At 41.0% G+C, this 13850-nt stretch overlaps 1 protein-coding gene across 4 annotated transcripts; it reads left to right on the top strand.

Annotated features, from left to right (window-relative positions):
- Positions 1–534: 534 nt before the first annotated feature.
- ubap2b (ubiquitin associated protein 2b) lies at positions 535–13850 on the top strand. 4 transcript variants are annotated; one of them, XM_046872317.1, is made up of 27 exons: positions 535–651; positions 1984–2121; positions 2232–2306; positions 2398–2508; positions 2769–2913; positions 3006–3080; positions 3720–3780; positions 4436–4509; positions 4649–4701; positions 5754–5824; positions 5996–6209; positions 6891–7095; positions 7958–8199; positions 8451–8641; positions 8727–8898; positions 9967–10006; positions 10182–10317; positions 10423–10480; positions 10588–10744; positions 10857–10948; positions 11075–11125; positions 11349–11430; positions 11548–11865; positions 12007–12108; positions 12240–12301; positions 12558–12746; positions 13139–13850. In XM_046872317.1, exons 2-27 carry the CDS (start codon positions 2026–2028, stop codon positions 13217–13219), a joined length of 3153 nt encoding a protein of 1050 aa, XP_046728273.1. In that variant the 5' UTR covers positions 535–651; positions 1984–2025; the 3' UTR covers positions 13220–13850. The 4 variants fall into 4 exon arrangements, with proteins under 4 accessions (XP_046728273.1, XP_046728275.1, XP_046728272.1 ...); XM_046872319.1 differs by having other exon boundaries at positions 590–683; positions 11078–11125; XM_046872316.1 differs by having other exon boundaries at positions 590–683.

Here is a 13850-nt window from a genome sequence, read left to right as displayed (position 1 = left end):
TGACACCTGACCATTAGACTCATATGAGCTTCCAGATTTATTCTTTTTTTAGTCACTGAGGTGCACATAATGCACAGCAGAACAGTCAAGTTCTACCTTCCCAACCTTCTCAAACCATGTCTTAATAGAGCACATGGGATGTCATCATGCTGGAACGTGTTTCATCATCCCATTGAAGGAAAATTCTACCACAACACCATGCAAAGTTTCTAAATAAATGTACGCTTCCAAGTTTAAAGGTACAGTTTGAGGAAACGGTGGACGTAAAACTGATAATCAGTTGTCTACAAGCTTTTCGAGTCCGAAGACAATTGTGTGCCAGTTTTACAATGGCAGAGCGACTTACAACGTCTTGTTTATACCACTAAGCTGAGCGTTAAGGGCCTTGCTCAAGGGCCCGGCAGTGGCCGCTTTGGTGGTGCTGGGAATTTGAACTCACTTTGGACATTCTGATCAGAAGTTCAACACCTGAACCAATGATCTTCCAGTTCCTCTGCAGTGTTGTGTGTATGTGTGTATGTTTTATTTTCAGCACAGTATTTGCTTCCTGGACTTTTATTTTGACCAGGGGATTTTTTTTGTATCGCTTCCTGTGGAGGCGTCACTCCTCGTCCCACACTGCATGAGGAAAGCGTGGTGTGCAGTGGGCAGGTAAACACATTCCCGTTCACCGAGCGGACACGGTACGTTCAGGGCCGGTGTTTAGTGGGACCGAAAACCTGGTGGATTCGATATTTTATTACGGTGTTAATCGCGCGGGTCTCAGCGGCGCGAGGACCGCGATTCTCTCTTTCTCGCACCCCAGAACATTCGACACACTCGCCGAGTTGCATTGGTCCAACTTCCAAATTTCGTTTTCGCGAACTCGTTCGGGGGCTTTTATTTATTTATTTATTTTTTTTTTTACACGCGACTGAATAATGCGCTCGTAAGCCCTGTGTGGTGAACTACGTAGCCCGTAGCGTGGCGTTCGCAATCCGGGTTTATTTCCTCAGGTACGGGTCTGGGCATGCTAAATCTCGAGTAGCTAGCATGCGCCCTCGCTGGAGTTAGCTGCCCAGCTAACAGCTAACTTTCTATTTTTTCCTCTTTGCGTATAAGGAAACGGGTGTCGCCTGTGGTTATTTTTTTCGACTTCGAGTGAAAAAGTTTGACTTCTTTAAAAGACTTTTAATAACCTTTAAAAGTTTTAGGACGGTGTTTACTGTGTTCGGTGTCAAGCCAACAGTTGCTATCGCTGACGTTAGCTGAACTTCTGAGTAGTCAGAAGCTGGTGAGCTCATTCTCGGGGTTTTTTTTGGCCCCTCGGGAATTGAAGTATTATTCGGGATTTATCATTTGTTGTGTAAACAATAATAATAATAATAACAAAACAATGAAGGGAAAAAAGCAATCTTTTTACTGAATTTAGGTTCTTTGTTTTCCATTGGTCACCTCAACTAGCTGAGGTTGCTATTTTACCCTCTGTAATATAACTATTATTGGGTTTATCCAGGCATTTATAGGAGTATAACGTATATCAGTGAAATAGAGATGTTTCAGGATGTAAATTGTTGATTCAGAAACTGAAACCACGCTGCTTCTTTGTTGAAAAGGGAGTTTTTTTTCTTTTGTGGCCCTCAGCCAAAAAAAAGCAAACTGAGATCCTGCGCACTTCTATAACACAGGAGCAGAAAAGACAAGGAAACAAGCTGAAGTCCATCTTGTCTACATGCTGCCATGCTTATGAGTCTGTTTATTTTCTCGTCCTGTTGTTTATAAGGCTGTGAGATGGCCCCAGGAAGGGGGTTAGAGGGGGTGGGTGGAGAGGCTGTAAGCTTACACCAGCTCAGGCCAAGTTTGGATGGCTATATTTAAGCAGCTGGCCATTAACATGCATGATAATCTTACAGTGAAACTCCCGTTTGCACCTGTCACTTAATGCCCTGTTTGCGAACATCGTGTGTCGTTAATCCCGACTTTTCTTCCTCCTCCTTCCTCCAGACTTTTCTACTTTGTACATACATTATTTTGTATATACCGTTTATGATGACTTCGGTGGTTGCTGACGGCGCCCGAGGAAGTCGGGACAAGATGCAGCAACAGACCTCTCACACCTCACAGCCGCAGAAACAGATTCAGGTAGCAACGGTGGCCTGAGAACACAACAAAAGCACAAAATACACCTCCGTTTATAGAGGGAGCATTAGCAGTATTTGTATATAGACTTATTTTGTTTTATCATTATCTAGGCCACAGCAGAACAGATTCGTCTGGCTCAGATGATCGACAAAAATGATGCAGATTTCGAAGGGAAGGTCAAACAGGTGTGTACATGCAGGTGTAACGTCGTCAAAGCGGTCTTAGTAATACAAAAAAGATCCGTAATCCTTTTTTTCTTTAACTTCTGTCTTTCAGCTCATCGAGGTCACAGGCCGAAATCAGGACGAGTGCATGGTGGCTCTTCACGATTGCAACGGGGACGTCAACCGGGCCATCAACTTCCTGTTGGAAGAGGTTCCTGCCAAGGTGAGGTGGCGTACGGCGTGGCCTGTCGGCAATGTTTATTTGTAATTTAATGAGTCACTGAGTGCTGTTCCAAGAAACGTTTGCAATCAATATAATACTTTCGTTAATGCTCCCGAATGAGCTTCAGTTACAAGGCAGCTGGAATGTTTTTGCCAAACGTTAACTCGATCTGTTTGGGTGGTAACCATGGTTTCTGTATTGTGACTCTGGTAATACAAATGGCAATTTAAGGCATTATTGTTTACTGTGCTTGCGGTCAGGACTCCTGGGAAACGGTGGGGAAGAAGAAAAGTGTCGGTAAAGAAGGTGTGCCAGCAGAGACAAAAGAACGAAGGGTCGACAAGGAGGGCAGGGGCCGCGGTGGTCCGAACAGACGCGGCCGTGGAGCCATCCGCACCCAGGAAGGTGTGTGCTAGAAGTGTGCATGCATGAGTGGTTATTATTTTTAATTATTAAACAGCATATTTCCTTACGACAATTACAATTTGTTTGCATAGGCCGCGCTGAGGAGAACGGGTTTGACTCGACACCAGGAGAAAGAGGAGATCGCGGGCGTCGGGGAAGAGGGAGAGGTTAGCGCACACGCACTAGTTGAGAAATTCACACACCTGCCTATTGTCTTGTTGTTTTCGGCTTATTTGGGATAATGCCAATAAATCTGTTACATAACACTGGAATATCTTTCTACTGTATGCACTCCCTTACAAACTAAATATAACCAGGAAAAACAAAGCAAAAACGCTCTGAAATTGAATCCTAAAGAAAAGACAAGCAAATCTTTAGCACTGTTTTCAACCAGGACCCCACACTTGGTGCTGTGGAAAGGGGGTTGTTGCTATGTTGCTATTTGTGTCGCGCTGTAACGGTCATTAGCAGGCCACGCGGTCGGAGGAATGCATTGAGAAGAGCAGCTGTGGCCAGGAGGAGGCTCACAGGGACATATGACGAAATGGTGGCAGTATGCATGATGCTTTAGCCCACTTTAACTTCCTGGTGATCTTAGTTTAAAAATAAATAAAATAAAAGCACCCTTAAATTTGTGAATTTTGTACATGTGAACGAATCTGACGTTTGCAGGATTGATGGAAATGCTAGTTTTTGTAGGGCAGAGGTCGTAGGTTGTACATTGCCTGCACCAGTTCTAATCTGCATGCAGAAAACCCAAGTCTTCGGTATGCAGCAATTAACCCTGTCACCTTATCTGTGTTTAGGTGTAGGGGGGCGAGGAAGAGGCCGAGCAGATGGTGTGAACAGGTTCTCTCAGGGAATTGGGTGAGTATTTATCCCTTCTCTTGTCTAGAAAATATTTCCTTTACATATCGCTGTTCCTGAGCAGCGGGGAGCGATATCCAAAGCGCGCTCTCTTTAGATAGAATACAGGTAGGCTGCGGTCAAGCATTAACAGCCCGAATGGTTAAAAAACAGTGGCAGTAAATGTTTAATTTGTGCATAGCATAAATCTTACATGAGTTGATGCTCCCAGTATGCTGTGTGCATAGAAAATGTGTCAGCACCCATGATGTCACTTCTGGTAGCAGTTAATTTAGGGGGGGGGGAAGGTTCAATTTGATTGTAAAGAATAAATCATCTATGTGATACAACGATCTGTAACTTACTTGTTTCTGTGTTAAAATCAGAGTGAATGCAGCCATATGCCTATTAAAAGAAAATTGCCCAAGTTTCATTACCTCTATTCTATTTACCAACCAAATACTGAAAAATGTAATTAATGTTTATTCTGTGTAAACTTTTTTTCGTTTATTTATATAAATTAGAGGAGCTGCTTCTAGGACAGTGCATATTAACCAAGGGATGTTGAACTGCTGTCAACACTCCAAACATTATATAATATTAGACTACTTCTAACAAGTATGTGCAACCAGACCTTATTAAAACATCGTTCTTTCATGTTTTTTTGGCTCTGTAGGACGTTTTACTCTCCTGAATACACCGGCTCTGCTGATCCTGGAGAGACGGCCAACGACACTACTGATGGAGCAGGTAAGCTGTACTCTGTCTGTTATTCTAGGAATCATGACACTGATGAAATAGACTGATCTGGTTAGTTGTCTGCTTAAAGGATTAAAAGTGCTGGCATGTGTGTATGTTTAAATAACTCTCATTGCTCTGTACATTTTAGGAAACTGGAGAAACAACTTGGAAGACTGGGCTGCAGAAGACTGGAATGAGGACGTGGGTGACAGTTTCTTGGCTGATTAATTTTACATTTACATTAGCAAGCAACAAAAAGACATGTGGACAACTAGACTTGGGTTTACAGTGCATGCGGAAAGTATTCACAGCGCTTTAATTTTTCCACATTATGTAGAGCCTTTTTCCAAAATGGGAAAAAAAAAAAAACCCATAATGACTGTGAAAAGTTTGTTTAAAATCTTTGCAAATTTATAAAAAAAACAATCATGTACACAAGTATTCACAGCCTTTGCTCAATGCTTTGTTGAAGCTCCTTTGGCACCAATTACAGCCTCAACGCTCTGTGGGATTGATGCTACAAGCTTGGCACACCTTTTTTTGGGCAGTTTCTTCTATTCTTCTTTGCAGAATGTCTCAAGCTCAACCAGGTTGGATCGGGAGTGTCGGTGCACAGCCATTTTCAGGTCTCTCTAGAGATCTTTACGTCTGGGCTCTGGCTTGGCCACACATTTGTTATGGTGGTTGTCCTCTTGGAAGATGAACCGTTGCCCCAGTCTGAGGTCCAGAGCGCTATTAAGCAGGTTTTTATCAAGGATGTCTCTGTACATTGCTTTATTCATATTTTCCTCAATCCCCCAGTTCCTGCCGCTGAAAAACAATTTACCGCAGGTGGACTCCAGTCAAGTTGCAGAAACATTTTGAGAATGATCAGTGGAAACAGGATGCACCTGAGTTCAATTTTGAGTGTCATCGCAAAGGCTGTGAATACTATGTACATGTAATTATTTTTTTCCATTTAATATTTTTTAAAAAAATTGCAAAGATTTCAAACGCACTTTCACATCATTATGGGTTATTGTTTGTAGACTTTTGCAGAAAATAATGTATTTAATAAATTTTGGAATGTGGAAAAAGTGAAACACTGTGAATACTTTTCAGATGCACTGTTAATATTTTTTTTTCACTGCAAATGTTATAACATGGCAAAGTGACAAATCCAAACAAGAGAGATGGTATGAATTTGAGGTGATTGATTTTTCTCAATGTAGCATGTTTAGTCTTTGCTCATGTGTCCTTTTTTCTTATTGCAGCTTTCTGAGACCAAAGTGTTCACTGCCTCCTTTGCACTTGCTTCCCAGAACCACATAACACCTGGACAGGGGTAATTCACAAGAAACATTCCAGCAAACCCAATCTCTGTCCACCATGTGTAGCATATGAGTGACCATTACAGCCATGAGATTTTAATTGTTCTGAGAACATAGAACCTGCTGCCTCAAACTTCTAAACTGATTTTGAAAAATTTAATGGCAGTTTTTTCCCAATCCTGCAGGGACGATCTGAGTTCTCTGTTGCCAAAGGGGGCAGAGGTGGACTCTGATCTGGCCGGGTTGGAGCAGTCATCCAGTGAACCGCTCACACAGAGCCTGGTGTTTACCAACTCCCAACAACAAAACCCGGCCCGCACACACACACACAGCTACGCCTCAGCCGCTGCCAACAGCTATGCTTCTGCTGCTGCTGGCACCTATGCCCACGCTGCCTCGGTGAGAACACACACTTGGAAGTTTTACCATAGTTGTGTTTATTTGGCTGAATGTTTCTGTGGCCTGAAACTTCTCAGCCGTTTACAGACAGATTAATTTACAGTACGTTGTTTTAAGATGCTTAGGATAGTTTTCAAAACCGTGTGTTGCTAATAGTTTCCAGGTTTTCTTCTTGCACCAACCCTTATATTTATTTTTTCCCCAAATTGTTAACAGAGAGATGAATATTAAACAGAGGCTTTTGCCCTTTAGATGGCCTAATTGATAAACCCACAGCTTGGATTGTTTGCGCATATCGTAAAGAGGAAGTACACACGGCATTTGATCTATGCAGATATTTGCAATTATGCTGAAATCTAATATGCTGGCTGTTATGCACTAAGAAGGGACCTTCCATCCAAAACCAGCTGGAGCTTGTCTGACTTTCATGTAGTTAAAAGAATGAAAGCAATGCATATCAGTACTTTGCTGCTCTGTTTGTTCAGACAAGTACACAGCGATCAGTCTACAGGCAGGGCATGAGCAGTTTGGTTATATTCTTATGTTTTAGTGTTAATAAAATAAAAAAGGGGTATGTGGCTCTATAGATATTGTTGCCAGCTTATTATTTTTATATATTTAAAACCTTGCTTACATTCTTATTTTTCACTTTCTTCTCTGCCTGTGTTCATTTTTCAATAGTCATTGGGCTCCAGACCACCTCAGCCTGATGTACAGAAAACTGACCCAGTCAGTGTCCCTCGTATTGCTTCTCTGTCCAGTCAGGTGCCAGTCACTCTGAACAATGGTGGCCTCGTTGGAGAATCCAGCTCTCCTCCCCCTGTTGTACCTGCGCCCTTATCTTTGATTGAACCCAAAGCTGAGAGCCCTGTTACAGTGACTTACGGTGAGTGGGAGCATAAACATAATACATATTTATAAAACTGTGGCATTACAGCTTTGTCATAAATGTCACTGTATTCATCCTGAAATCGGAAGCTTAGCCTGGGGCTAAAAAATTTAAACAATATGCCCATGTAATGCCCAGGGACTACACAATTCTGGGTGCCTGGGACAAGCAAAAGTACATGTCTGGCCTAATGGGCATTTGTTTGTAGTTTCTTGGCCAGACAGTTGGATTTTTAGTGGACTACTGATATGGCGTATTTCTCCCATTTCTAATTAGTAGCCAAAATACATAATACTTTTGTATGCCATTATGTTTTACATAAAAGCTATTATACGGATAGATTGAGAATTACAGCAATGCTGAATTACAGAATTTTAGTCCTCATTTTCTGTCAGCATTAATTCACTTTGGAGTTAAGTTGCATTTACAGCCTGTTGGCTGGCTAATTGCGTTTCTTGGCAACCAAAACATTGGACTGTTGCTTTTTACTTTCCGATTGGCTAGCTAATAAATATATATATTTTGTCCTCCCCTTTACATAAAACATACAGATGTATAATGTAAGCATCTATTACTATCTAGATAATCTCTGGACCATCTTCGAATAGAGATGTATTTCTGATTATGTTAAAGTGCAGAATGAATTAAATTTTCCATGAAGATAAATTATGAAATTTGCTTTTATGCTGCAAGTTTAATGATTGTAAGTTGTGCAAAAAAAAATTAAAGCTTACAATTCAATAATATGAGTAAATTGAACCAAGGCATGTTATTTTAAGATAATGCAACATTATAGTCCTAGAGGAACACCATTAAACCTCAAGTAAACTATGCTGAACATCTTGTTTTTCTTACCCAGTGGATCTGAAGGCCCAGCCTGACCCCTCCCCCATCCTCAGTCAGCTGACCCAGCAACAGTCCTCCACACACCTTTCGGACCTGCCGGCTCAGGGCCGAAACCCCTCTCCCTCTTTGCCCCTTCAAGACACCAGTTCAACTGTGTTGAAACCCCTCGGAGAGACCACTGTCTCCACCATTGCAGAATCCCACCAGCCCAAACAACTCAGACCCCAGAGACGCAGAATGCCTCCTCCATCCAAAGTGAGATGTCGAAGTCTTGTTTTTCAGTAAATGCTCTAGACTTTGCGCTTGAATATGTGAGCCTGATAATAGTAATGGTGTTTAGTGCTTTGCACCGATATATTCTTTAAGATAATAATTAGCTTAGCTATGGATATAACTGTCTTGTTATTTGTAAATTAGTTTTAGTGGATTTGGTTGGCTATAGGGTTTGCTGAGGTTTGGAGGAGAAATAGGCATTCTCTTAATCTATTAATTGTCTGGATTTTTAGATACCGTCTTCTGCAGTGGAGATGCCAGGTTCTGCTGATGTGTCTGGGTTGAATGTACAGTTTGGTGCCCTAGATTTTGCTTCTGAGGCTGCTGTAGAAAGCACTGGTCAATTGGACATAAGCAGCCAGGAGCCTGCTCCTCCTGTTGTCCAAACTCAGAGCAACCTGTACCCCAAGACGAGCACTGTCAGGTAAGGGGATGCTTCTGTGTAACCGTGCTACTTCGCTAGTATAAATATAGCTTTCATTTGTAACCAGCATTCTTGACCTTTCCAGTGAACCAGTGGCTGGTCTTCCTCCTGCCTTACCTACAGCAACAATGGAGCCTAGATATACCTCTTCCTCTCTGGGTTTACCCACAGCTCCTGCACCTTCTATTTCCTCAAGAGTAGAATCTTCCAGTCTGAACAAGGAGCCCATCACCAACACTTCTGTCACCTCTATGACTGTAGGCCTAACAGCATCGCTGTTTATTTTAGTCCATATTCCTACCTTTCTAATTATTTTGCCATTACTGTCATTATCTCTTAAATCTTGTATTATCTGCGTGTATAATTAATAGATAGTAGGGGTGTAAACGGTGCACAAAATTCACGGTTTGGTACATGGTTCGGTTTTTAAGGCACTGTTCGGATCAATTTCGGTACAGTGAGGGGGAGGAAATGCAAGTGCTTTGTGTTTTAAAAAAATATATATATAAACATAAAACAATATAAAAACAATCTATACTTTTTAAAATTAATGCAGTTTATTATAAACATTTTTTTGAACAACACATGGACAAAATCTGAACTTTTAAAAATGCAAACTGTTGCATTTTTTTAAAACAATTTGAAATAAAATGCTTGCTTGGTTAAATAATATCTAAAATAATATTTAATAAAAAATCAAATGTAAATATAGAACAAATCAGATTATTGCAATATACTTATTATTTTGGTTAAATTGAGTAATCGATTAAATTGATTGAATAAAATGAAATAAATGGAAAAATCTAATCAAATAATTTATTTCTTAGACCCCATTGGGTAATGCAGAAGTTTATACAAGTTTCTGTGGTTTTTTACATTTAAATAATTTAGATATATTCTGCTTTAGCATACTCTATTTCACCATACTTGTACATACATGTCTTCATTCCTTCCTACCTGCATCCATTCACTCCCTCGATATGCTGAATGGTCAGATTTTCTCCTTTTAAGATACATTTTTTAAGCAAACGCTAAAGAATTCATATCGCTAGCGTTGGCGATTTGTTTTCATGTTTAATAATAATAAAGTGACTCTACATAGCAGTACGAGGCGGAGACTAAACTTGCTTGTGGTCCGCCACTTAATACGTTCCTGACGGAACTCGGATTTTAACTGTGTTCCGCATGTAAAAAGGGTTGAATTCGGTACACGTGTAAACCGAAGCGAAAGTGTATCGTTACACCCCTAATAGATGAATAGTAAATAATTGTTACATTTATTTAAGATTCATTTAATGAAAACTCATTGTCTCTCTTGCTCACAGAATGGGTTCAGTGAGGTACGGGCCTCCGGTACACAAGATGGTACGTCACTATCAGATCCGCACCTCAGTACTGTAATTTAATAAAGTGGTGACTGACTCCAGTAATCCTCATTCATCATAAACTAAAAATAGCAGTTATCTTTTAAAAGCCATTACAGCTAGACTAGAAAGAAGGAAGGATAAATTGATTAAAACATATTGTGTATCTTTTGTAGCTGTCCTTTTGAGCACTCCACAGTCCATGTCCACAGCACTGTCTTCTGAGAACGACATGGTTGCTTCATCCTTACCATCATCCTCCTCATCTGCACCAGCCCCAGCACCCAGCACCGCTCTTCCCTCCCTCAGCAGGTGAAGTGACATCACATAACTGTTTTATTTCAGACATGATGTCGAAGAGATCGTCCATCTTTTTTTCGTACTAATTCCTCTTCATTTTCTTTATTTTTTTTTTAGTCATGTTAGCAGTGGAATGACATTAGGATCTGCTGCACCTGCCACTACTGGCCTCAATGTAAGTATTTTTATTTTTCCTTCCTTTGCAGCGCACGCATGTGTGTGTGTGGTTTATTATACATTGGATGTTGCAGTGGAGGTCATTTTCTTTCTTCTTGGTCTCAGGTGGCCAGCGATGTCAGTGTGAGTCTGTCTGCTTTCTCAAGCTCAGTTCTCACCTCAAATGGCCTGAGCAACTGTGTGCCAGGCCTGTCTACCAACGGCCCCTCCGCTCCGTCCACAGGGCGTTCCGCACCGCTGCAGACTACCACTACCACCTCCAGTGAGTAATGCTATAATAGTCAGCCATATCCTGTTAGTCGTGCAACAGAATGTAATCTAATCTTCCTGTAAGTATTTTTCTAAGTGCTGAGTCTGTTTGTGTCTGTCTTCAGGCAAAGCACCACCCAACCTGGCTCAAGGTGTTCCTCCACTGTTAGCTAATCAGTACATCATGGGACCTAGTGGACTGCTTCCTGCCTATCCCGTAAGTCCAGTCATGTTTTTGGTGATAGGGTTATTATAATTTGAGCAGAACTTGTGTAATCGATCTTTATTTGGTTTGTTTGTTGTGATAAAATAAAGTTTTTCCCCTCTTTTTCGTGTTTTAAAGCAGATCTACGGCTACGAAGACTTGCAGATGATGCAGTCTCGACTACCTATTGTAAGTGTTTTGTGCAAGTGGTCCAGGTTTAAAAGGGAAATTCTGAAAACCTTACACAAGAAAAGTACTTGTTTATTCTAGATTTGCATCTACTTTTTTTTTTTTTTTTTAAAACATTGCTAATGTGTATGGGCTGGTTTTAGATGTTACTATATTGCTATATAGCTGTGTTTTTTACTTTTGTGTTGTAATAGGCTGTACGCATCTCTTTTTTTTTTGTTAGGATTATTATGGACTGACTGCTTTCCCTGGCGCAACAACCCTTTCTGCCAGAGATGGAGGATTAGCGAACAACCCTTACACAGGTGGCTGCCCATGTTAGAGTGCCACATTTAAAAATGCTTTTGTGTTGACTTCATATGCTGTACTTTTTTAAAAATGGGTTTTGTGTATAATCCTTGTTCTCTCACTGTGCTCTGAAGGTGACGTTACCAAATTTGCCCGTGGTGATGCACCCTCCCCCGCACCAAACACCAGTCTCTCGTCAGTTGCACCCTCGCAGTCTGAGCCTGGCACGGTCCCGCCTCAAACACAGGCACCACAGAACCCTGGCCAGGCCTACATGAATCCCCCTCTGCCCCCTGGCTATGGCTATACCAGCCTGCCCTACTATGCAGGCATGCCAGGTATGCCCAGTGCCTTCCAGTATGGCCCCACTGTCTTCATGCCACCTGCCTCAGCCAAGCAGCATGCACAGTACCAGCACCAGGCTGGTTATGGTGGACACACCTATGCTGCAGGTCAGCACCACTTACTAGTGACATGTTATACATTGCAATTGATGAAGAATAATCCTACACTTCATCTCTGTGAGGAACGCCTTCGTATAGTTTTTCAAAGTAACTAATTTTGAAACTTCTATTCCACTTTCTATTCCCCAGGTTTTGATGACCTGTCTCAAGCTCACGCAGGAGGAGATTATGGGAAAGGATATGGCAGCAGCTCACAGTCACAAGCCAAGCCGAGCAACAACACAGGAAAAGGTCTCTTGCACACTTTTCTGCATTACTCAGATATAGTTTTCTGAGCTCTTTGTCTCAGAATCTAATTAAATGTAATGGATGATCTTGCAGTATTATTAATAGAAGTTCAACCTTAACCTTTCTTCCCACAGCACCTGGATTATCGGGCTCTGCCAACTCCGATCTTGGTGCAGCTGTTTACAGCAAGACGCAGGTAAGGGTATAGTTACAGTTTTACCTGGATCTGTATTCTGAAACCAAATGGAAAAAAAAGCAATCTACTATATCTATTCTATTAAACACAAAGCACTTTTATATATATATATATATATATATATATATATATATATATATATATATATATATATATATATATATATATATATATATATATATATATATATATATATATATTCATTAGGAGAAATATGCTACCAATCTTTCCTTTTTTTTTTTTTTTTCCCCCTCAGTCATTTGATAAACAGGGTTTTCCCACGGCAACCCCAGCAACGTTCAGCCTTCCCTCTGCTTTGGGAGGCACTGGACCCCTGAACCCTGGAGGAGCCCCTGGCTATGCCCCTGCACCTTTTCTCCACATCATGCCTCATCAGCAGCCTCCTTCTCAGCTTTTACACCACCACATGGCCCAGGACTCTCAGGTATACACTGTTTCACACATTAGGCTTAAGTAGAAAAACAATTATTTCTACCTACTTTTTTTAAATACATTTATAACCTGTGTTATAACATGCAAGCTCGGGAATAAGTCGTCTATTAAAATTTTCCATTTTATCCCACACGTGTGCATGAATATACATGGGACACTTGTGGTATTAAGAGGTCTTATGCAGTGAAATAAGCATATGACTGCTTTCTTTTGCTCTGTGCTTTGCAAAAACTCTGATTTGCTAATTACAGCTCGTCAGACAGTATCGCTCAAACTGAAGGGGAATTTGGCTCTTGTAAAATGTGGAACGAAGTCCGTTCTGTGAGCCAAAAATAAAACGCTAAGCAAAAGTGTAACGTGTTTGTATGCGATGTTTCCTTGCAGGCTCAGCGCAGTCAGTCCAGCAACATGCAGAAGAGCCAAGGCAAGTCCAACTACAGCAGCTCCCCCTACTGGGCAAACTAATTACATACTGGAAAGCAGTCCAAAATCTCATTCTTCAGTCCTGCTGCTGGCTTGATAAACATATATATATATATATGCAAACATATATATACACACAGACACACAATCTCTCCTGGACCCTCCCCCCCCTCCTCTAAAGTTTTCCTCTACCTATTTCTTTTGTTTTTGGTTTTTTTTTTTTCCTTCTCCAAATTTTTTTTTCATGTAAGATATTAATGTAAGTATTTATATATACTGTAAATGTTAAAGCCGAACATTAGTTGTGGTCGCGCCATTTTATTTTTTTTGAAGGATATTTGCTTTTGTTTACTTTTTAAAAACTGCAAAGATGTGGCGAGAACGGAAAACTTTTGAGGACGCTGGGGACAAAAACGACTTTGCGACGAGAGCATGAGTTGTGCAAGATGAGGAAGAGAAGGCGGCTAAAGATGGAGGGTTGGATTTCAGGGGAGGTTCATTTTAAGGAAATTAAAGCATTAAATGCTTGCCTTGTTACACAGTGGGCTATGCCACAGTTAGAGAAAATGTTTGCTGATTGCTGTTCTCCTTTCCACTGGCTCAAACACACAAAGACCCACAAGTTTTATATTGAACTCCTGTTGCCCTCTAAATAAAGGTTCTGAGCTATTCA

The sequence above is a fragment of the Silurus meridionalis genome, chromosome 17, assembly GCF_014805685.1.
Source record: "Silurus meridionalis isolate SWU-2019-XX chromosome 17, ASM1480568v1, whole genome shotgun sequence".
NCBI lineage: Eukaryota > Metazoa > Chordata > Actinopteri > Siluriformes > Siluridae > Silurus > Silurus meridionalis.
Note: the sequence above shows the minus strand (reverse complement) of the source record. Positions and strands in the feature narration are given on the sequence as shown.

What these genes read in the sequence shown, in the direction of transcription:
- ubap2b (XM_046872317.1), top strand. Translation starts at nt 2,026, where the DNA reads ATGATGACTTCGGTGGTTGCTGACGGCGCCCGAGGAAGTCGGGACAAG. An exon ending in GACTGCTTCCTGCCTATCCC is followed by an intron (nt 10,949 to 11,074) that starts GTAAGTCCAGTC and finishes CGTGTTTTAAAG; the next exon opens with CAGATCTACGGCTACGAAGA. An exon ending in TGGACACACCTATGCTGCAG is followed by an intron (nt 11,866 to 12,006) that starts GTCAGCACCACT and finishes TCTATTCCCCAG; the next exon opens with GTTTTGATGACCTGTCTCAA.